The sequence below is a fragment of the Erpetoichthys calabaricus genome, chromosome 1 (genome assembly GCF_900747795.2).
Source record: "Erpetoichthys calabaricus chromosome 1, fErpCal1.3, whole genome shotgun sequence".
NCBI classification, from domain to species: Eukaryota; Metazoa; Chordata; class Cladistia; order Polypteriformes; family Polypteridae; genus Erpetoichthys; species Erpetoichthys calabaricus.
The window spans coordinates 354,430,112-354,452,977 of record NC_041394.2 but is presented as its reverse complement, the minus strand read 5'-3'; the positions used below and the strand labels follow the sequence as shown (position 1 = coordinate 354,452,977).

General features: G+C 42.9%; 1 protein-coding gene across 1 annotated transcript; it reads left to right on the top strand.

The window, feature by feature from the left end:
• Window positions 1-658: 658 nt before the first annotated feature.
• On the top strand, window positions 659-22,348 carry LOC114665536 (gastrula zinc finger protein XlCGF49.1-like). Its single transcript, XM_028820109.2, has 3 exons — window positions 659-786; window positions 11,052-11,404; window positions 21,305-22,348. Exons 2-3 carry the CDS (start codon window positions 11,089-11,091, stop codon window positions 21,721-21,723), a joined length of 735 nt encoding a protein of 244 aa, XP_028675942.1. The 5' UTR covers window positions 659-786; window positions 11,052-11,088; the 3' UTR covers window positions 21,724-22,348.
• Window positions 22,349-22,866: the final 518 nt, after the last annotated feature.

Here is a 22,866-nt window from a genome sequence, read left to right as displayed (position 1 = left end):
TGCGCGAGCCTCTTTTTTTTTTTTTTTTTCGGGTCTAGTTTCGTGTGCAATGTGTTTCGTGCTTTTCCTGCGTTTGACTTTGCGCCTCATTTCTCCTTTTTGTATGTGCTCACTCCTTTTTTCTGTGGTCTTGTCCGCCACTCGCGGCCCCTCATCCGCCTTTGTCGCCCTCTTTTCTCCGCCTTTCTCCGACTCTCGCGGACTCTTTTTGCGCCTGCGCCTCTCGCGGCCCCTCATCCGCCTCTCTCGCCCTCTTTTGTCCGCTTTTCTCGGCTCCTCAGCCGACTCTCGCGGACTCTTTTTGCGCCTGCGCAGTACGTCTTTTTGCAGCTACGGCCCATGGCCGGATGTGCCTGCGTCCATCATCCGGTTTAGCATTCTCGGTTAGTAATATGGATTCCAGCGCCCAACTTTTCAGATACCTTTCTTTGTGGTTTAAGAAGGGTCCAGAAGCTGGAGCTCCAAGACGAACAGCCGTCTCCTGTATTCCACTTTGTCGTCTTTGTTGTTACGCTTCACTTTAAAGCAAAGGAGAGCCCGTGAAGGAAGATAAATGTCAATCAAAGTCATGTCCACGCCCATCAGACCCGCTCGTTTTACCCCGGCTGCCTCCAATACTAAAAAGAGTGCGCGTAAGTGGTGGGCCACGTGACGTCATCAATGGGCGACGAAAACAGAAGTCGGCGAACGTCTCTCGCTCGCGGACAGTAAATCGGGAAACAGTGAATTAGCCGAATGTTTCGTGCTGTTGACTTTTGAAAGTATCTCATCACCTGGAGGCAGAAGGTAAGTGATTCGAGTTTTGGGATGTCACCTTCCTGAGCTGGGATTTTAATTCGCTGGTCAGAATTGCAGCACGCATTCGTGTCTTTCATCCCGCATTGTTTTAAGGAATCTGTCTGCATCTTCGTTCACTTCATGTTATGTTCTCCAGTCCCATTTCTGCCTTACGGCGTCCGGGTTCACCGGCGATCATTAACACCCCGTCCCTCATTCCGTGTCCTCGTGGGAATCGCCGATATGTTTAAGTTGGAGGATTAAGTGGCGAGGTCACACATAAGCAGCTCTTTAAATTCTGCATTACTTTTTGTTAGAAATACTCGATGATCAGGGTCGGATCATAGCAAGGGTTTATTTAGCAGGACGGTAACCCGGTTTTTCCGGGACATAGGCGTTTCGTAGCGAATTTGCTGGTTTTGCCGGCGAACTTCTTAGATGAATTATGTCCCAAAAATTCACGATGCAGTCGGCTTAAAAAACAACAATAAATAAAAAAAAAATAAAAGTATACCCCAGCGCCCCGGATGCTTTGCGAGGTAACAAACGTATTCCTGATGTCTTCGCCACGTTAACTCATTCGTTGCTTTAGTCCACCGCACCTCCAGTCCTCTGCTCCGGTCCTTGGGTGCAAAAGATGCGAAGTCAGTAGCCATTGACGTTTATTTTATACGGTGAGTCACAAATTGAGTTAGTGAATGTACTATAATGTTGGACTATAATGATGTTTAAGGTTATCCTCCTTATATTTTTATTGGTAAACACTTTAACAGCACCTTAAAAATTCTGATATTTAAAGAAATCACACAAAGGAAATGTTTAACACAAATGACACTAAGTGGAAAGTAAAGCAAGTGTACAGAGCAGCCTGGTTTGATAAGCGGGGCACCGGTGATTAAAGAACGACATGCTGGGTTAATGTGGGATTCGCGTCGCCCTTCACAGGTTCAACAAAAATATAACGCGTGTAACTCTAATCATTATTTTTCATTTCGCTTTTGTTTTATGAATTCTGTGTCGAGCCAGCGGCCACCATAACACACAAGTTAGTTGGAGATGAATTTCCTGACTCTGAAAATGCTCTTGAAGTGTTGATTTTAAAGCCGTTATAACATTAAAATGTAATCAGAAATATGGCAGTTACTTCCCAGTATGTGCGATGAGAAAGGATATCCGCTACGGTTTGCTGTGTTAAAATGCTTAACGGTTTTAATGTAAAACAACATAAAATTGCGGAACTCGAAACAGGATCGGGCCGAAATGTAAAGACGTGTAGAGACGTGCACTGAAAAAAATGGCATGTCCGATAAAAAAAAAAAAAAATGCACATCGGTTGCACATAAATTATTTTTGGTAAAACAATTTTATTAATTATGCGTAATGCGCTAAATTATTAAATTCTGAAACAACATATTTTTATATAAAATAAATGAAACTTTTTCATTCTCTGTTAAATTAATTATGTTAAATAAACATGGCTCATGTCAATAAAGCAACTCCACGCAGGGAGGACCCGGGAAGCGAACTCCTTACTGCGAGTCAGCAGCGTTACCACCGCTCCACCGTACCGGCCTTGATTAAACATTAAAAGAGAATACAAGAAAAAAACGCAAAACGGAGTAACGTTTGTCTGTGTGATTAAGTATTTTAAATGAATATTTCTCGTTTTGTGTGTGTGTTTTTATTTTTAACTTTTATTTCACTAACCTTTTCACTAACGACAATAACTCAAACGAACAACCTGTTGCTTCTTTGAAAGTCACGTGACTTTACCGCCAGGTTATCCAACCTCCGCTGATGAGAAATCCGATCGGTGCTCTTATTAATTTCCGGTGAGGACTAAATAGAACTCTTGACTTCTACCTAAATGACTGAAATTAGTATATTGCACATCCTACAAGATTCAATAATTTATGTTCAAAAGTGGAACGTAAACAATACATGTAATATAAAGTAAATACATTCCTGTAAATGTAACAACCTGCCATTTCCCTTTTTTTTTCAGTGTGTCAGTACAACCGAGTAATGTTGCAAAAAAATCTGTATGTTGTATAAATGATGATTGAAAACTAATACTAAAGTGATGTGATTTAGTGATGTGCAAAATACTAAAGTATTGCAGCATGGCGTCTCCGGAATAACATAATGCCGAAAATAAAGAAAAAGAAACAATTTGGTCGTGAGAGTCAGTAGGCTTTGCGCTCTCGGAACCAAGTCACCCAAATTATTCCAGAACATTTCAGTAATTATTTACCACTCTGATGCTGATCTTTCTGATCGTAAAACAGCGATAGCAATTGACGAAAATAATGAATGGCAGAATGCCGGTATTTGAGCGATCCTCTAGAGTCCCTCGTTCTCTCGCGCGATTTGGCTCAAAAACTAATCGGCACCTCGTCGTCTCATCACAGGCTGAAGTTTCCAGTTTGGTATTTTTCCATCCTGTCGTTTTAGCTCTCGACCGTCCTCAAGAAACTGTGACCCACACACACAGACAGACAGACACACAGCCACCATCGAGATATCAATGTATTTGGCATCCGGGGACCCTAAAACGTCACGAGTCGGAGATCGGACTCTTTGACGACTCGCAACCTTTCGCTCCTCCCCATAGACGACAGGTTATGATGGCGGAGGGCTCGAAGCACCGTTAGTTTACAATCAAACCTCTGCTGTTGCTTTCATATGCGAGTTTTTTCCCCTTCGTATAGTGATTTACATTCTGACGGCCTTAAATCTTATTATTATTGAGAATCTGATAAGCTAAATGATAAACGGCTGCTAACTTCTTATACTGCTGATCCTGATTTGATCCTTTGCTTCACAGGCTCTTAGTAGCCATCGGAGTTTAGTGCACAGAGAGATGCAGGACTTGTGCTGCGCTGTTGTGATTTTAATTTTTGCACTTCTGTGTGAGTGTGTGTGCCCTGTAAGGGGGCACAAGCAGGCCACACCGTCACAGGTTCAAAGAAGGAGTTATATATATATATATATATATATATATATATATATATATATATTTTAAACAAAACACTTTTTACATGTTTTTATTAGTCACCTGGTACATCACGGTCACAATTCCTTTTCTTTCCTTTTCCACCTTCACTCTCCTCCATGCAAGCCTTGTCCATCTTCAATGTGGCTGAACCCTGGTGCCACTAGAAGCACCAGCGGAACCTCCTGCCAGCAGCTGCCCCTTGTGACACACGTGAACACCAACGGGGTGCCCAGCAAAACAACAAACCATCTGTAGCCGAAACAGCAGCCATACCAGAGAGGGATAGGCGCCACCTAGTGTACTGGGGGGTTTAGGGGAGGGGATTGGGGCACGTCGCCCCAGGTGGTGGTATTTTCCGCATAGTGGCCTCCTGACCCAGAAAGGTAACACAAACCAATCCAGCTGAGATGCTTGTTCATCCATCCATCATCCAACCCGCTATATCCTAACACATGGTCACGGGGGTCTACTGGAGCCAATCCCTGCCAGCACAGGGCACAATGCCGGAACAAACAAGGCAGGGCACACCCGCCAAGCACACACTAGGGATCTTCAATGCACCTAATCTGCATGTCTTTGGACTGTGGGAGGAAACCCACGCAGACACGGGGAGAACATGCAAACTCCACACAGGGAGGACCCGGGAAGAGAACCCAGATGGGTCTCCTACCTGCGAGGCAGCAGCGCTACCACTGCGCCACTGTGCCCCTCTTTGTCTATGCAAATCCTTCCTTTATCATGGTGTCCCAGCCGGGGTGCCAGCTAGCAAATATCTTCTCAGACTTTCTTTGTTCACTTATTGCTAGTTTGTGGCCATTGATTGCATTATGCTTGTAGTTCTCTTCTGTCTGTGTCTTTTAGATAGATAGATAGATAGATACTTTATTAATCCCAGGGGGAATTATTATTATTATTTGAGGTGCAGCGGTTAACAGATTGCTCAGTTCAGATAATTCATAAGCATTAAAAACAATATTATCCACCCAGAGCTTTTCCAGTTACTTAGAGGGGGGGGGGGGGTAAAAAAAAAAAAACACTTGCAGGACATTCTTCCCAAAATATAATTTTTGCTTTCAGACTTGACCTGCCGTCACTGGCCACAATTGTAAATGCTGAGCCCTCATTCTCTAAGCTCGGGCGTGTGAAGGACAGGCTCAGGTCCAAAGACTCAATCATTGGACTCTGATGTCTGTCCAGAGTTATGGGGTTCCGAGTGTACATTATGAGAATTTGGGGATCTCAAGTTTTTTGCTGCAAAAAAATATTCAGAAAAGTCCAATTCTGAAAAGCAAGCATTTGTCTGTGCTGATATAATAATAATAATTCTTTGCATTTCTATAGCGCTTTTCTCACTACTCAAAGTGCTCAGCAATTGCAGGTTAAGGGCCCAACAGAGCAGTGTCCCTATTGGCATTTACGGGATTCGAACCTTCAACCTTCCGATTGCCAGTGCAGATCCCTAACCTCAGAGCCACTACTCCGCCTATTATACAGAATGGCCTCCTGCTTTTGCAGTACAGTAGGGTTTTCAAAAGCTTGGTTTGTGACAGTCACTTGTCCCCGTGTCTGCGTGGGTTTCCTCCCACAGTCCAAAGACATGCAGTTTTAGGTGGATTGGCGATTCTAAATTGGCCCTGGTGTGTTTGTGTGTGTCCTGCGGTGGGTTGGCACCCTGCCCGGGATTGGTTCCTGCCTTGTGCCCTGGAATTGGCTCCAGCAGACCCCCGTGACCCTGTGTTCGGATTCAGCGGGTTGGAAAATAGATGGATGGACTTGTCATCTGTGGAGCGGTGGCTCATAAAGCTGTCGGAGAGTAAGCCCATGTATGTACTGTATATATTTATATTTTTTTTCATTCTTCAGATTTTTACCATTCGTTTTAAAGCTAAGATTCTATCACCGCGGTTTCCTTTAGCCTATGTAACCCTGAGACCTTGAAGTTGAGGTGTGTAGCATTTCATGGAGGGGGGCCACCAAAACTGTCTCTAGCCTGGGTGCCCCACCACTTCTGAATCCAACCTGGCAGTGACACAAAGTTCAGGCAATGCTACATTTGTGAAAAGTGGCCAATGAGATTAAAATCTCTCAGTTATATAAAAACAACCCTGCGACGAGATGAGACTTTGGCCATGAGGTTTTTTTTTTTTTCAAGTTTCGCCCTCCTCTCCACAATTTCCGGTTCACGGCCCACGCCCGCGGTCCTCTCACCTCTCATTGGTGTGAATGCTTTTGTCAGATACAGTTCCTATTCTCTCAGCTCTTATACATTTACGTTTTCCTCACTTTAAGTTCCCAATTAAAGAAGACGTATTATGTCCACATCTTATTGAAGAATTTCATCCTGAAGGGTTATTAACAGAAGAAATGAGTACACGGGCAATCCTATCACCGAGAAACACTGAAATCAAACAAATTAACGTGAAAATCGTCAAATGGTTACACGGCAAATTGGTTAAATGCGTATCAATAGACTCTGTTGAAACAGTTGGTGGTGATGGTGGGGAAGATGACAACATCAACTTACAATATCACAAAGAATATCCATCCATCCATTTTCCAACCCACTGAATCCGAACACAGGGTCATGGGGGTCTGCTGGAGCCAACACAGGGCACAAGGCAGGAACCAATCCCGGGCAGGGTGCCAACCCACCGCAGACAAAGAATATCTACAACCATTAACACCGTCTGGTCTTCCACTGCACAAATTACTGTAGAAAGAAGGATGTATCGTAATGTAATTGCGTAATTGCCTAGCCCAGCACTCCGAGATCAATAGGACAAGATCAGTTGTATTCAAAACTGGTCGAACAATTCTGACAGGTAAAATTTTAACGAGCAACAAGAAAGGTCATGTAGTACATCTAACATGAGACACCAAAGGAGATCCTGACATGCCAATCGTATTGAAATATTTACAGTTTAGCTTTTGCAAAGACAATTAACAAATCACAGGGACAAACAGTCCAAAACGTCGTTTAATTTATTAGAGAGAAAGAAACTAATTTCACTCACGGCCAGTTATATGTTGTGTTGTCACGATGGAATCACAATTCAGTGCGATATTCATGAAAAGTTAACTCCAAATATATAAGTGTTACAGTGACTCCAGAGTAGTTTCCTAAATTTCGAAAATTGCTAAAATGCTTTTATTCCTCCATCTCTTATCTTGTAGGAGCAAATCTGCATCATTCGGGTAATTTTGTGCCAGTTCGGACCGTTTACCTACTCAGGTTCTTGAGAAGTAGGATCCTAATCATCGTCCAAGTCACACGTATAGACAATAAAAATAAATACATGTGTATTGTGCGGATATTTCAAAAATGACCTTAATAAGTACATTGGGTGGAAGTGTGGAATTGCCTGATAGCAGTGGACTCAAAAGACCCCTCTTAGGCACTTCTTAGCACCCCGTTGTAAGCTTGTGTCTAACAGTTCTCCAAGAGAGTACCACCTTGGAGGAGATGGTATGGATTTTTTTTTTATGATGGCGTCCAAATTTTCCCATCATCCTCTTTTCCACCGCAGCTTCCAGGATGTCCAGGGTTCCCTCTGTGATGGCACAGGCTTTGCTGATAAGTTTCTATTGAACTCCAGGGAGAACGCAGCGTAGAACCACCACACACATTGGACCGTCTGATCTCACTCGTGCTACAGAAATGAATCTTGGCCCCTTGACAACCTGCTGTTAACCCGTTGCAAAAAAAAATTTTTGATAATGCCGTCAAAATGTGACAAGTTCACTCTGTTATTAAAGCCCGTTCCCGTCAGCTCAGGGTATTCACTAAGGTCAAGCCCTTTCTTTCTCTGCATGATTTTGAAACACTCATTTGTGGGTTTGTCTCTTCTTGGCTTGGCTATTCCAACTGTTTATACATTCGAGTCATTCTGTCATCCTTTGCTCATCTTCAGCTCATCCAGAACGCTGTGGCCGGGCGTCTAACAGGCACGTGAAAACCAAATCCCATTGCACCAGCCTTCGCTTCTCTTCACTGGCTTCCTGTTTGCTACAGGATGGAGTTTAACATTTGACTGTTTGTTTTCAACTCCCTGAATGGCTTAGCCCCCATTTATCTTACTGACCTCTCCCACCCTTACTGTCCTTCACAATCTCGGGGGTCTTCTCACCAGAAGTTATTGGTTGTGCCACGTTCAACATTTTGGCTTAGAGGGGGCCGTGCTTTTTCAGTAGCTGCCCCTAAGCCCTGTGTTGCTTGGAGGAACGTCCAGTAATGCAGTGGCTACATTGGTTAAGTAATAGCAGGGTGGGATTTCATGGCTCCAGTGAGTGTCCTCCATGATCATCTGGTAGTTTGTCTTCCTCCAGCCTAGGGAAACAGATGGAGATAAAGTTATTGGTGGTGTCACACTCAACTCCTTCTCCATAATAGCCTAAGATAAACCCATAGAGTGTTCCCTACACTCGCGTGTTTGCTCTTTTGAAGAAATGTCGAAGGAGAGTCTCCCTCCCTCCCTCCCTCCCTCTGTCTCCATTCCATGGAAGGATTTTCAGGATCAGATGACGTGATCTCCCACCCATCCGTCAGCTTCAGAGGTGTGCCGGGCAATGTTCCAAGGCTTTATACTCTTTCTTCACGTGCAGGCCCCCACTTAGGTATATCATGCCAGTCATGCTGACTCTGACACACAGAGAGTACACATTGCTCATTTTTGTAGTTTTCCATGTCTTGTCTTCTAATGCTTGCCTAGCAGTTCTAAGTGATGAACCCCTGTGTGCTAAATCAGGCCTTGTGTTAGCTGCACATGTGAGTGGATTTATAACATTTTTTTGTACAGAGCGCAGTGACGTATTCAACTTATGTACTTACTACAGGGGGTCAATACACAACAATACACAGAACAGAACACACATAATCTTCAATACAGTATAACAGCAAAATAAAAATATTACAAGTGCAGAGCAGAATTTAACAGTAGATGATATCCCATAATATGATTTGGATTTGTTTAGAGTCCTGGAGACCTCGGCCATCAAGCTGCCTCCCCCTATTGGCCATTCCACAGCTGGTCCAGCCAATCCGATGAAAGGACCCCTCTACCCCACGATCCCTGTGATCCTCCATCAGGGATGACTTTACCTTAGGCAGGCTGTAACGGCCGACCCCTTTACCCAGCTGGCAGCTACACCTCCAAGACCTGTGGCCTGGATGATTTACTGAGACTGAATCTAACTATCAAGCCGTACTTCTAACCAATTAAACTTTTCCCCACAATCGACAGTGAAAATATAAGTACACAAAAGCAGGATGTAAAATTAAACGGATTAAATGTATTAAACAACAAGACATGCAAAAAATAGAAAACATATAAATATAAATATCCCTCCACCCAGCAACAACAAGACACCACCAAATATAAATACAGCAAAAACCCTCCCTTGCCCCTGTAACATATAAACACACAACACGAATAACAAAAATTGAATGATATACGGAAATGAATGTGAACTTGAGTCCGGTAATAAAAAAACTGTCCTGAATGTGGTTGACTGAATTAGCGAAAAATGAGTCGTTTGATTTTCCCCGGACAAAATGGAGCAGCCTCACCGTGAATCCTCGGTGCGTGGTGGATGATTAACTCCGACCCTGGGGTCTCTCGTGATGAGGTCCTTGAAGCAAGTCCGGCAGATAGAAAAACAAACTGGATGGAAATGCGCGATGTGGAATATAACAGGTACAGATGGCTCGTGGTCATGAATGTGAAAAATCTCCTTCTCTCCTCTCCTCTCCTTCTCCTCCTGCTGGCTTAAATAGTCCTGTGACGGCAGTAATTGATTAATCGTGAACAGGTGTTTTCCAGGTTTGCGGCTGTGGTCTCCTTCCATCATCCGTCCCCCTTTTCGGGGACGGCATTAACTGATACACATACAAACAGCAAACGGGACAATGAAACGAGATGCACTCAGAACTGACATTTACAACACTAACTATGTGGCCCCGCTACAAGGCAAAACAACTTGGCAGGTGGGCCGTGGCACCAAGTGCCACATTTGAGTACAGAGAAGAGTAACAGAATAGGTGAGGAGGCTTAGTAACAAATAACTATCATATTACTTATGTTTTAGTGCTGATGACTAACCACAGAGATGCAGTCTGTACAGTTAATCAGCAGCTCTAGTCAGGGTGTGCTGAACTGAAGTACTGAGTCTTCAGCCGGGATTTAAAAGCTGAGACCGAGGGGGCATCTCTTAGAGTAGCAGGCAGACCAGTCCACAGTTTAGGGGCCCTGTAACTAAAAGCTCGACCTGCCATTGTTATTTTATTAATCCTTGGAATCATAAGCAGACCGGCATCTTGAGATCTTAATGTGCGCTCAGGTTTGTAAGTCATGATAAGTTCAGACAAGTAAGTGGTGGCGGAGTGGTGGCTCTGAGGCTAAGGATCTGCGCTGGTATACCGAAGGTTGCCGGTTCGAATCCCCGTCAGTGCCAAAAGAGATCCTACTCTGCTGGGAACCTTGAGCAAAGCCCTTAACCTGTAATTGCTCCAGGGGGCGCTGTACAATGGCTGACCCTGCGCTCTGACCCCAAGGGGTATGCGAAAAAAAAACTAACAAACACTGTTGTAAGTCGCTCTGGATAAGAGCGTCTGCTAAATGATGTAAATGTAAATGTAAGCCGGACCTTGGCCATTTAATTATTTATATGTTAAAAGGAGGATTTTGAAGTCTGCCCTAAACTTAACCGGGAGCCAGTGTAAGGATTTAAGAACTGGAGTTATGTGTTCGTATTTTATTGTTCTTGTAATAATTCTTGCAGCAGCATTTTGAATTAACTGGAGACTGTATAAAGAACAGTTTGAACATCCAGAAAGAAACTGAGGAGCTGTGTGACTTTGACAGACTTCTCTTCATGCTGGGTTTCTTTTTTAGCACATCCTCCAAAAACATAACAATGTCAGTAGTACAGACCCTTAATTTAAGGAGGTGCTTTCCAATAAACAGCCCTGTACCAACCCACCAACTCCACGCCCGAGTATGTGTGTCAAATCTCCCATCAATAGAGTATTTTTCCTGAGTACATGTGGACAAAAGAATGTGATAAATGTATTGCAGAATCACCAGTAATGAGTAGCCACTGAGTTTAGGTGGTCCTCCATGTCTCCGACATTGACAAAGTGGTCCTTGGTCCAAATTCACTGCTCGAGTGTATGATTTCAAGTAAACCATAACTGAGAGTGTGTTATAAAACAAAATTCAAGTGTCTTTAGATGTGAATGGTGCAGTTTTATTGGAATTAAATCCTGTTCTTTCCACAGCGAGGAAGAAGCAACTGCCCATTACTGTAAAGTCACGATGGATGTGAAAGAGGAGACGTATGAGACGGACATAAATAACTTGGAGATCATAACTGTGAGTATTAAGGAGGAGGAGGAGGAGGACTGTCCATGGGAGTTTGTCCACCCAGAGCAGAACGGTCAGGGCATTAAGGAGGAGGATTCCGAACTGATGACTGTGGGCATTAAGGAAGAGCCCAAGGAGACGGCTGTAAGCTTTGAGAAGCCGAAACGTAAAAGTAGGAAGTGTGGTGACTTCGAGGTGAGGTCTGAATCAAGTCAGGCTGTTATAACTCTGGAAGATCAGCCATCACCTTCAAATCAGTTTGGAGAAAGTAAGTGTGAAGTACAAATATGTGTATGTTTTAGAATTGGGGGGGTATCTGTGTGAAAAGGAGGTCTCATGCTTTTCATAGATAGGTAGAGAGATGGAATTTATCCCAATGTGGAAATGTAGCTTTTTGCAAAAACTCAAGAAATTCGACAGTGCCAAGGATTCACTCTGTTGCTAAAAGTATTGGGAGGCCTGCCTTCACACACACATGAACTTTAATGACATCCCATTGTTAACATGGAGTTGGCCCACCATTTGCAGCTATGACAGCTTCATCTCTTCTCTGAAGGCTTTCTACAAGGTGTAGGAGTGAGTGTGCTTATGTGAATTTGTGACCAGGAGAATATTTGTGAGTTAAGGCACTGATGTTTGGTGAGAAGGTCTGGCTCGCCCGCTCGCAGTCTCCGCTCAAATTCATCCCAAAGGTGTTGAGGTAATGGGCTCTCTCTGTGCAGGCCAGTCAAGTTCCTCCACACCAAACTCTCTCCTCCATTTCTTTGCAGACCTTGCTTTGTGCATAGGTGGGTGTGTGCAGTCATGTTGCCATTCCCAAACTGTTCCCACAAAGTTGGCAGCATGAAATTGTCCAAAATGGCTTTGTATGCTGAAGCATTAAGAGTTCCTTTCAATGGAACTAAGGGGCTGAGCCAAACCCCACACCATAATCCCCCCCTCCACCAAACTTTACACTTGGCACAATGCAGTCTGGCGAGTCCCGTTCTCCTGGCCAGACTCGTCCATCAGATTGCGTGATCTGTCACTCCAGAGGACACTTCTGCACTGCTCAAGTCCAGTGACGTCTTTACACCACTACATCTGAAGCTTTGCATTGCACTTGGTGATGTGAGGCTTGGCTGCAGCTGCTTGGCCATGGAGACCCATTCCATGAAGCTCTCCCTCTATTCTGCACTGTTCTTGAGCTTTTGGAGGTCTGGAGCTATCGACTCTGCAGACATGCGATGTCCCTGCTCTGTGGCCTACCACTTCATGGCTGAGTTGCTGTTGTTCCCAATTGCTTCCACTTTGTTATAACACCACTACCAGTTGATCGTGGAATATGTAGTAGCAAATCACGAATGGACTTATTGCACAGGTGGCATCCTATCACAGTACCAACCTTGAATTCACTGAGCTCCTAGGAGTGACCCATTGTGTCACAAATGTTTGTAGAGGCCAGCAGTCTGCATGCCGAGGTGCTCAATGTTATACACATGTGGCCATAGAAGGTACTGGAACACCGGAATTCAATGACTCCGAGTGGGGGGGGGGGGGGGTCCCCACACTTTTGGCAATACAGTGTATATGAACCCTTTGGAAATAACTACATTTACGTAGACATTTTGTATTAATATTTGACTTGATCTTCATCTAAGTCCCAAAAATGAACAAACACAATCTGTTCTAACTGAAAACGCACACATTATTGCTTTGTTCTTTTACATATTGAACACACCATTCAAACATTCATGGGTATATGTGAACCCCTAGGCTGATGACTTAAAAAAAAAAACCTAACTGGAGTGGAAATCTCGAAGTCCAACACGTGACCCGAGATTGCAGGTGTGGTTTAGAAATATGGACTTTGACCTAAAAAAAAAAAAAAAAAAAACCATAAGTGTTTCTCACAGGACGCATCTGCTGACCTGAGGCATGACACAAAAATAAGAGATCTCAGGAGGTCTGCGATCAAGAGTTGATTTGCCAAGTAATTTCAAAGAGTTTAGATGTTCATCAGTCCACAGTTGGACAAATTGTGTATAAATTGAGATAACGCAGCACTATGGCTGCTTTCTCTAGAAGTGGAAACCCGGGCAAGACAACTCAAAAAGCACAGCACAGAATGTTCAATGAGGTAAAAAGAAGTAACAGCTAAAGGCTTGAGGGAATCATTGGATCAGGTTACCGTCACCGTTCATGAGTCTACCATACATCCATCCATTGTCAAACCCACTGAATCCGAACACAGGGTCACGGGTGTCTGCTGGAGCCAATCCCAGCCAACACAGGGCACAAGGCAGGAACCAATCCCGGGCAGGGTGCCAACCCACCACAGGTCTACCATACACCAAATATTGAATAGTCATGGTGTCCTATGCAGGACATCAAGAAGGAAGCTGTTACTGTTCCAAAAAAAAAAAAAAAATATTGCTGCATGGCTAACATTTGCCAAAGACCCCCTTTTGGGGAAAACGTTTCGTGGACTGATAAAACTGAGGTTGAATTGTTCAGGAAGAATACATGTGGCATAAAAAGAGCATCACATACCAACACGAAAACCTCATCCTAACACTCCGGTGTGGTGAAGGGAGCCATAGGATTTGAATCGGGTTTGTGGACTCGAGGTCCTGGACCACTTGCTATCATCGAGTGCGGAAAATGAATTCTTGAGTCTACCATGGTATGTACAGGATAATGTCAGGGTGGCTTCCCACCAGTTGAAGCTTAGTAGAAGTTGAATGATGCAGCGGAGCACTGACCCTAAACATCAAAGTAAACCTGCTACTGATTGGCTTCAATCCATCCCTTGGAGCGGCCCAGACCGTGAGATGTTCACACCAGACATCCTAAGAACATGGTAGAGCTGAAAACAGTTCTGTTAGGAGGAATGAGCCAAAATTCTTTCTTGTTTGGGGTTGTTGCTTCCAAAGGAAGTTCTACTACAGATCTTAAGTCCCAGGTTTCACTCACTTTTTTCCACATCGCACTGACCGTTTGATGGGTGTGTGTGTTTAAGACATGAAATATTACGTTTGTTTGTTATTAGTGTAAGTATATTTTGTTTTGTCTATAGTTGTGACTTGGATGAAGATCAGATCACATTTTATAACCGGTTAATGCAGAAAGCCAGGGCAGTGCAAAGGATTCATGTAATTTAACTTGCTGCAGAGTAACAAACATCAAATACGCACTAAGAATTATGAAAAAGGCAAATAAAAAAATGTCTGGCTTCGGTAATAAGAGAGCAGTCACAGTAAGACACTATAAAAGCATATTGCCGTAGGTATGATGGAGCCCCAGTAGTGTTTCTTGATGCTCTAATGTTTAATAACTCATTGGCTATAAGTCCTCCATGTTAGCGTGTCAGAGAGAGGATGTGTTCGCATTGTTTCTAATGTCCTGCTCCTCTGCTCCACCACTACCGCAAGCAGGTCCAGAGGGCTTCCCATAACTAACCCTGCCTTCTTAATCAAGTTACTGGTTTGGTGGGCCTCTCTTGAAGTGATGCGACTGGCCGAACACACTACACTGGCAAATGAAGATGTAAAGGAGGTCACTGCCCACCTTCAAGGAACAAGTCTCCTTTGAAGGGAGTCTGCTCTGCCCTTCTGTAGTTCCTCTGTGTTGCGAAATAAGTCCAGTCTCTCATTAATGTGAATCTCAAAGTAGTTTTTTTCATTTTCCACAAACTTCCACAAAAATGTTCATCTTCCACATCTAATCTCTAAAGAGTGACACCGAGCATTGGGGCTTTCTGTTGCAGAAGCGGTCAATCACCAATTTCTTGGTTTTGCTGATGTTGAGTTGCAGACAATTCTCAAAGTTCTCCACTGGACTGCTCTCCTCTGTCTAATCTCCTTTGTCAATGCACACCCTTTTAGCATAGAATCATGACACGACCTGCTGTTATATTTACAGTCCAGGGTGTACTGAGTGAACAGGAATGAGACACAGTCCTTGAGCCTCGCCACGCGCAGTCTGCCAGACAAGAGGGTCTGTAATTCAGGACAACAGAGGGGCTTAACAGGGATGGCTAGATGGTATCACGTGAAAGTCAGAAATGCAGTCAGGTTAATGTATTGTTTTAGTGAATGACTGAAGTAGCAAACATAGTATAATCTATTTTGAGTAGTCTGCAAGGATGTTTGTGTTTATTAAGGTAACATTATAGGTTTTGGGTGGCTGAGATTCAATAAAATGACTAAAGCTGCTTCATTTTTGACTATCTTGCATGTACAGTGGATGCAGTAGATCTTGAGACCCCTTCACTTTCTGCACACTTTGTTGTGTTGTATGTTTAATTTTATGTGGATTATTTTGCCCATCAATCTAATGAGAAAGTGAAAACATGTTTGTATCTTTAGTAAAATTGGGGGAAAAAAAATCTAATCTCCAATTCGTACAAACATTCAGACCCTTCACTCGGCACTTTGTAGAAACCCATTTAGCAGCAATTCCAGCTTGGGTACGTCTTGGCAAGCTTTGCGCAGCTTGGTTTGGGCAGATTATCCCATTCTTCTGTGCCAGTTCCCCCTCAGGCTCTGTTAGATTGAATGGGATGTGTCTTCAACCTGCCAGGATCGGGTCTCTCCACACATGTTCTACGTCAGTGCTTCCCATCCGCAGTCCTGGGGGTACACTGTGGCTGCAGGTTTTTGTTCCAACCCGATTCCTAATCCGTGACAACATCTGATCTCATTTAATTAGCTGCGATTATTTTTCTTTTATTCTTCATTCAGAAAAGCAGCATGATTTTTATATTTATAAGACATTTAGATATTTTTTATAATTTTATCGATTTTGTTGTCATCATTCTATACAAATAGTCAATTTTTACAAAAAATAGGACAGAAAACAAATCAACCCCCACCCCTGAGAAAGAGAGCATGGCCAACGGAATAAAACTTAAATATAGTAAAAATAAATAAATTGATGAGTTTAATAGGCGGATACAGATAAATGGAGATGAAAAAGAAATGGGAAGAGAATCTACTTCCTCAGTGCTTTAAGAGCTTATTCTAAAATATTATTGATCAGATCCTGCCAGGTTTTGAAATAGTTCTGCACAGATCCTCTAACTGAGAATTTGAATTTTTCCAATTTCAAATAATATAAAACATCAGTTACCCATTGACTTAAAAGAGGAGAGTTAGGATTCTTCCAGTTTAGCAAAATAAGTCTGCGTGCCAATAGTGTAGTGAAGGCAATCACAGTTTGTTTGTTTGTTCTCCACTTTAAGACCCTCTGGAATAATAATAAATATAATTCTTTGCATTTTTAGATAGATACTTTATTAATCGCAAGGGGAAATTCACAAAGGTTCTGACATTTTATATAGCGCTTTCTCACTACTCAAAGCGCTCAGCAATTGCAGGTTAAGGGCCTTGCTCAAGGGCCCAACAGAGCAGAATCCCTATTGGCATTTACAGGATTCGAACCCGCAACCTTCCGATTGCCAGTGCAGATCCCTAACCTCAACCTGGAACAACACCAAACACAGCTGTTAGTGGATTAGGAGGGATTGGGACACCAAGGCTGTCTGAGAGGCATTTAAAAAGTTTGGTCCAGAACGATGTTAGTTTGGTGCAGGCCCAGAACATGTCACCCAGTGAGGCTGGGACTTGATTCTCAGGTTGGATCTCAACCAGGAAACATTTTTGGAAAATTTTGAACAAGACAGATGTGCTCGATATGTAATTTTAAGTTGAATAATTGTATGCTTTGTGCATATGGAGCGCGAGTGAATTCTCTGCATTGCTACCTTCCACTCCTTTTCTGAGATGTTGAGTGAGAGATCTTGGATCTTTGAAAGGGAGGGACTGTAAAATATTTCTATATATTGCAGAAATGCTGTCCGAGTCCTCGAACCTGAGCAATATTTTTTCCAGCACCGAAATGAGGAAAATCGGGCAGGTTCTGTTTAACAAAATTTCTAATTTGAAGATAGTGAAAGAAATGTGTTGCTGGAAAATTAAATTTGGAATGTAATTGTTCATAGGATGCAGCGATGTTGTCTATATAAAGATCTCTAAGTGATTTAATTCCAAATGTTTTCCAGATATTAAAAACTGCGTATGTTTGCGAGGGTGGAAAGTGGTGGTCATCATGCAGAGGTGCCACAGATAAGATTCTCCATCTTAAAATGCTTTCTACATTTATTCTAAATTCTGAGTGAGTGAAGGAAAATTGAGTTATTAGTAGATAGATAGATGCTTTATTAATCCACAAGGGGAATCTCAAATACTCCAGCAGCATACTGATAAAGAACAATATTAAATTAAAGAGTGATAAAAACACAGTGCAAGGTGGAGAGTGCGAGGCAGGTACAACAGACAATAACTATGTATAATGTTAAATGTTAACGTTTATCCCGGGTGGAATTGAAGAGTCGCATAGTGTGATGGAGGAACGATCTCCTCAGTCTGTCAGTGGAGCAGGACAGTGACAGCAGTCTGTCACTGAAGCTGCTCTTCTGTCTGGAGATGATCCTGTTTAGTGGATGCAGTGGATTCTCCATGATTGACAGGAGTCTGCTCAGCGCCCGTCGCTCTGCCACAGATGTCAAACTGTCCAGCTCCATGCCTACAATAGAGCCTGCCTTCCTCACCAATTTAGTCCAGGCATGAGGCGTCCCTCTTCTTTATGCTGCCTCCCCAGCACACCACCGCATAGAAGAAGGCGCTCGCCACAACCGTCTGATAGAACATCTGCAGCATCTTATTGCAGATGTTGAAGGACGCCAGCCCTCTAAGGAAGTATAACTGGCTCTGTCCTTTCTTGCACAGAGAATCAGTATTGGCAGTCCAGTCTAATTTATCATCCAGCTGCACTCCCAGATATTTATAGGTCTGCACCCTCTGCACACAGTCACCTCTGATGATCACTGGGTCTATGAGGGGTCTGGGTCTCCTAAAATCCACCACCAGCTCCTTGGTTTTGCTGGTGTTCAGGTGTAGGTGGTTTGAGTCACACCATTTAACAAAGTCATTGATTAGGTCCCTATACACCTCCTCCAGCCCATTCCTGATGCAGCCCACGATAGCAGTGTCGTCAGCGAACTTTTGCACGTGGCAGGACTCCGAGTTGTATTGGAAGTCCGATGTATATAGGCTGAACAGGACCGGAGAAAGTACAGTCCCCTGTGGCGCTCCTGTGTTGCTGACCACAATGTCAGACGTGCAGTTCCTGAGATGCACATACTGAGGTCTGTTTGTAAGATAGTCCACGATCCATGCCACCAGGTATGAATCTACTCCCATCTCTGTCAGCTTGTTCCTAAGGAGCAGAGGTTGGATGGTGTTGAAGGCGCTAGAGAAGTCTAGAAACATAATTCTTACAGCACCACTGCCTCTGTCCAAGTGGGAGAGGGATCGGTGTAGCATATAGATGATGGCATCCTAAGCTTCCACCTTCTCCTGGTATGTGAACTGGAGATATTATTGGCGATAACTTGCATTTAATGGGGCACAAAGCAGAGAATATAAAGAAGTACAGTGGAACCTCAGTTCATGAACGTCTCGGCACACGTACAAATCAGTTTACGACCAAAAAGTTCGCCAAACTTTTGCCTCGGTTTACGACCACACACTCGGTATATGAACAAGCCAGGTTCCCTTTCGGTTTGTTCATGTTCAGTCTCTTCCGGTGCATTTCCTGTGCAGCAAGCAAGAGAGAGAGCGAGAGAGCGCGGCACACACACGCACACACACACAGGCGTGAGAGAGTGAGCGGGCAGGCGGGCGAGCGAGAGAGAGAGAGAGAGCCGTGCGCGCACACACACACAGGCGTGAGAGAGCGAGCGAGGGACGCATAAGTTAGAGAAGGCTTGTTTTTGTTTTCACTTCTATTTACAGTGATCGGTTCGTAGCCTGCATTGTTGCAATGTTACTTTTCTTGGTGGTTTATTAAATTACGGACTTTTCAAATGTTCATTTTTCCCCCTGTGCTTAAAACTCATTAAAAAAAGTTTTTAGCAAGCGGTTCCTAGCACTATAGCGCGAACTCTTGCAGTGTTAGGTTTCTCTGTTGTTCAAGGTTTTCTCAGTGTTATTCAATGTTTTTACATGTAGTTTACTATTACGCTGTGCATTCTGTGGTATAATTAACTACATTTGTGCTTAAAAATTAAATATATATTTACATACAGTTCGTAGGGTCTGGAACGGATTAATTGTATTTACATACAATCCTATGGGGGAAATTGCTTCAGTTCACGACCAACTCGGTTTACGACCAGAGGTTTGGAACGAATTATGGTCGTGAACCGAGGTTCCACTGTACTGCAGGATTTTATTTCTATTGCTGACCAGGCCTGTGTATGTTCATCTACTTGTGTCCAGGTTTTTGTAGCTTGTGTGTTTGCTGCCCACTGAAAGTTAGGTAGAGCCATGCCACCTTCTACCTTAGGACTTTGTAGAGTCACTCTGTGGATACGTGGATGTTTTAAATTCCAAATAAATGAGATTATGGTTGAATCTAATTGCTTAAAAAATGATTTATTGATGTATATTGGAATGTTTTGAAATAAAAAGAGAAGCTTAGGAAGGATATTCATCTTAACAACGTTAATTCTTCCGGCTAGAGTGAGATGAACGGTTGACCATCTATTGCAAGTCTTGCTTAATTTTTTCCATACAGACTGCAAAATTTTGTTGATAAAGAGCTTTATGTTTACTTGTGATATTTACCCCTAGGTATTTAAACTGATCTGCTATGGTAAAAGTGAAGGTGTCCAATCTAATATTGTATGCTTGAGAATTCACTGGAAAGAGTATACTTTTAGTCAAATTAATTCTGAGACCAGAGATCTTTAGAAATTCTGTAAGTGCTGGTAGGACTGCAGGCACAGTATTTTCTGGGTCTGATATATACAGTACCATATCATCTGCATATGGAGACATTTACTGTTCAAGTCCTTCTCTGATAATCCCCTTTATCTGATAAGAATTTCGACAGTGAACCGCCAGTGGTTCAATGGCGATTGCAAACAACAGTGGTGAAACTGCTGTTACCATGTTCTAGTCTAAAGTAGTCTGAACAAAATGATATGAAAATGGACATTTAGAAATATTTCTGCTTTTGCTCTAGATTTAAATGCTGTCGCAAAAACCAGACATAAGAGTCATAAAAACGTTTAGGGCAGCCACCCGTGTAATTGGTATCCTGGCTGCAAAGTTGCAAAAACAGCACTGAATGTGCACAAAACCGAGTCCAAAACCGAACTGAGGGATTAGGGAAAAGGTGGAGGCTTTTAAAGGGGAAGACGGGAAGTGAAGTCAAAGTGGTCAGGCTCATGAGGGTCTTCAGCCATAGGCTCAAGCCCAGACGTGACATCACTGGGGCCGGAGCAGGCAAGGTCTTCTTCCATAGACTTGGACACGGAAGTGACATCAAGAGGGCCAGGTGAGATCTCCCGTGAATGGTCTGCAGGAAAGGGAGAAAAAGAGTCGGTGCACTCTGTAACACCCTGGTCTGATTTGGAACTGCCCTTACTCAAGCCCTTTAGCTGCCTCCCATGTGCACGTGTGTGACAATGCTTAACTCTCTTTTGTTGATTTCATTCTATTTTGCTCTTTCTCTATGCAGTTTTTCCTCTTCATTGTTTAATGACAATTAAAAATGAGCAGAGCAGACACCCAGGCAAATGACACTGAATAATCAAAGGCTGCAACTGCAACTAGCGTCAGACCCACTAATTAGTAAATAATGGATTAATTAAACAATTAGAATACCTAGAAAAGTAGAATGAAAATCAAGATGTAAAAAATTATTAAAATGAAAAAAACCAAAAAACATTATTCCTATATAACTGCTTGGTACTTTTATTGATATCTATCTATCTATCTATCTATCTATCTATCTATCTATCTATCTATCTATCTATCTATCTATATGTACACAAACACAGTGCATCCGGAAAGTATTCACAGCGCATCACTTTTTCCACATTTTGTTATGTTACGGCCTTATTCCAAAATGGATTAAATTAATTTTTTTCCTCAGAATTTTACACACAACACCCCATAATGACAACGTGAAAAAAGTTTACTTGAGACTTTTGTAAATTTATTAAAAATAACAAAACTGATTTGTAATTTCAACAAGCATTTATTTAATGTTGTAAGCTAAAGTCAGTAATGAGTTGACAGTAATCTTTTATTTTCCCTCTTAAATTTTTTTACAGGAGATAAACTGCACTACTGCTCTGAATGTGGCAAACGTTTCTGCGACAGAAGTACTCTTCAGAAACACACTAGGATTCACACTGGGGAGAAGCCATACTATTGTTCTGAATGTGGCAAGCGATTCTCACAAGTCATCCATCTTCAGAGACACACACGAATTCACACCGGAGAGAAGCCATATTCATGTTCTGAATGTGGCAAACAATTCTCACAAATAACCCATCTTCAGACCCACACCAGAATTCACACTGGAGAGAAGCCATATTCCTGCACAGAATGTGGTAAACAATTCTCTGTCCGTAGCAGTCTTCAGACTCACACAAGAATTCATACCGGAGAGAAACCATATTGCTGTAATGAATGTGGCAAACGATTTGCACAGCTGAGTGGTCTTCAGAAACACAAGCACAAACACTGATGACGAGCCCTAGTGCTGTGTGAAAGAAGTAAATTGTTACTTTACAGGCGTAGTCTTGTAACCGAGTCAAGAATTCATGCAGAAGAGAAAAGTTGCTGCTCTTCTACTTGTGGCAAATGGTTAGCACAAATGGTCACTCTTCAGACCCACATACGAATGCTTATTGGAGAGAAACCGTAATGCTGTTCTGATTGTGGAAAATGATTCACTGGCTGTGGTCATCTTAAGAGAGCTCATACAGGAGAACAACATCACTGCTGTTTTGAATGTGGCAAATAATTTGCTAACAGAAGTGCTTTTCAGAATTCACGTACATGGGTGTTCCTAAGGGAGTCATTTTAGCGGACGGGGAAAGAAAGGAGGAAGGAGTCTAAGCTAAATTCCCAAGTCTTAAAACAAGTATCTTCTCGAGGTGGGTTTCATTGTATAGCATGTATACCAAATGTCAATGTGGAAAAAATGCTGTTAAAGTGTGTGAAGGATCCACCTTGCGGCAGTGTGAGCATGTTAAGGAGGATATTTAGCATTGTTCATAATACCAATCAACTTGGTCTTTATTCCCTCCTCCACTGCTACCTCTAGCAGGTTTAGAGCGTGTCCCATAATTGAGCCTACCTTCTTGATTAGCTGGTTGAGTTGGTGGCCCTCTCTTTTTATTGGCTGAGTACATCACACTGGTCATCACAGAGTTATAGAATAGGTAAAGGATGTCACTCCCTGCACTACGGAATGTCACCTAATTAATGCTATGCTCTTTCTTGTCCAATTCATCTGTGTTACTAGCCGGTCCACCCTGTCATCCATTTGAACTCCAAAGGACTGGAGATGTTACAGTGCAACACCTCCACTCCCTGAATACCAAATGGGCATACATGGTTTTGAAGGAATCCCAGTTGGGTTTCTTGACACACTTCAGCTGAAGTCCTCAATGCTGGTGTGCCATTAAGAGGATGTGCAGTGTTGCTCATAATGACAGCTAGATGTTGTCTACATTCTCTGCTCCACTGCTACCTCCAAGAGATCCAGAAGGCATCCCATAACTGAGCCTGTCTTCTTAATTGACTTGTTAAGTCAGTGAGCCTCTCTTGAAGTGACACACCACACTGGTCATCACAGAGCTATGAAACAGGTAAAGGATGTCAC

Coding starts and splice junctions, on each gene's coding strand:
- LOC114665536 (XM_028820109.2), top strand. CDS start 11,089: ATGGATGTGAAAGAGGAGACGTATGAGACGGACATAAATAACTTGGAG. Junction 11,405..21,304: donor TTCAAATCAGTTTGGAGAAA/GTAAGTGTGAAG, acceptor ATTTTTTTACAG/GAGATAAACTGCACTACTGC.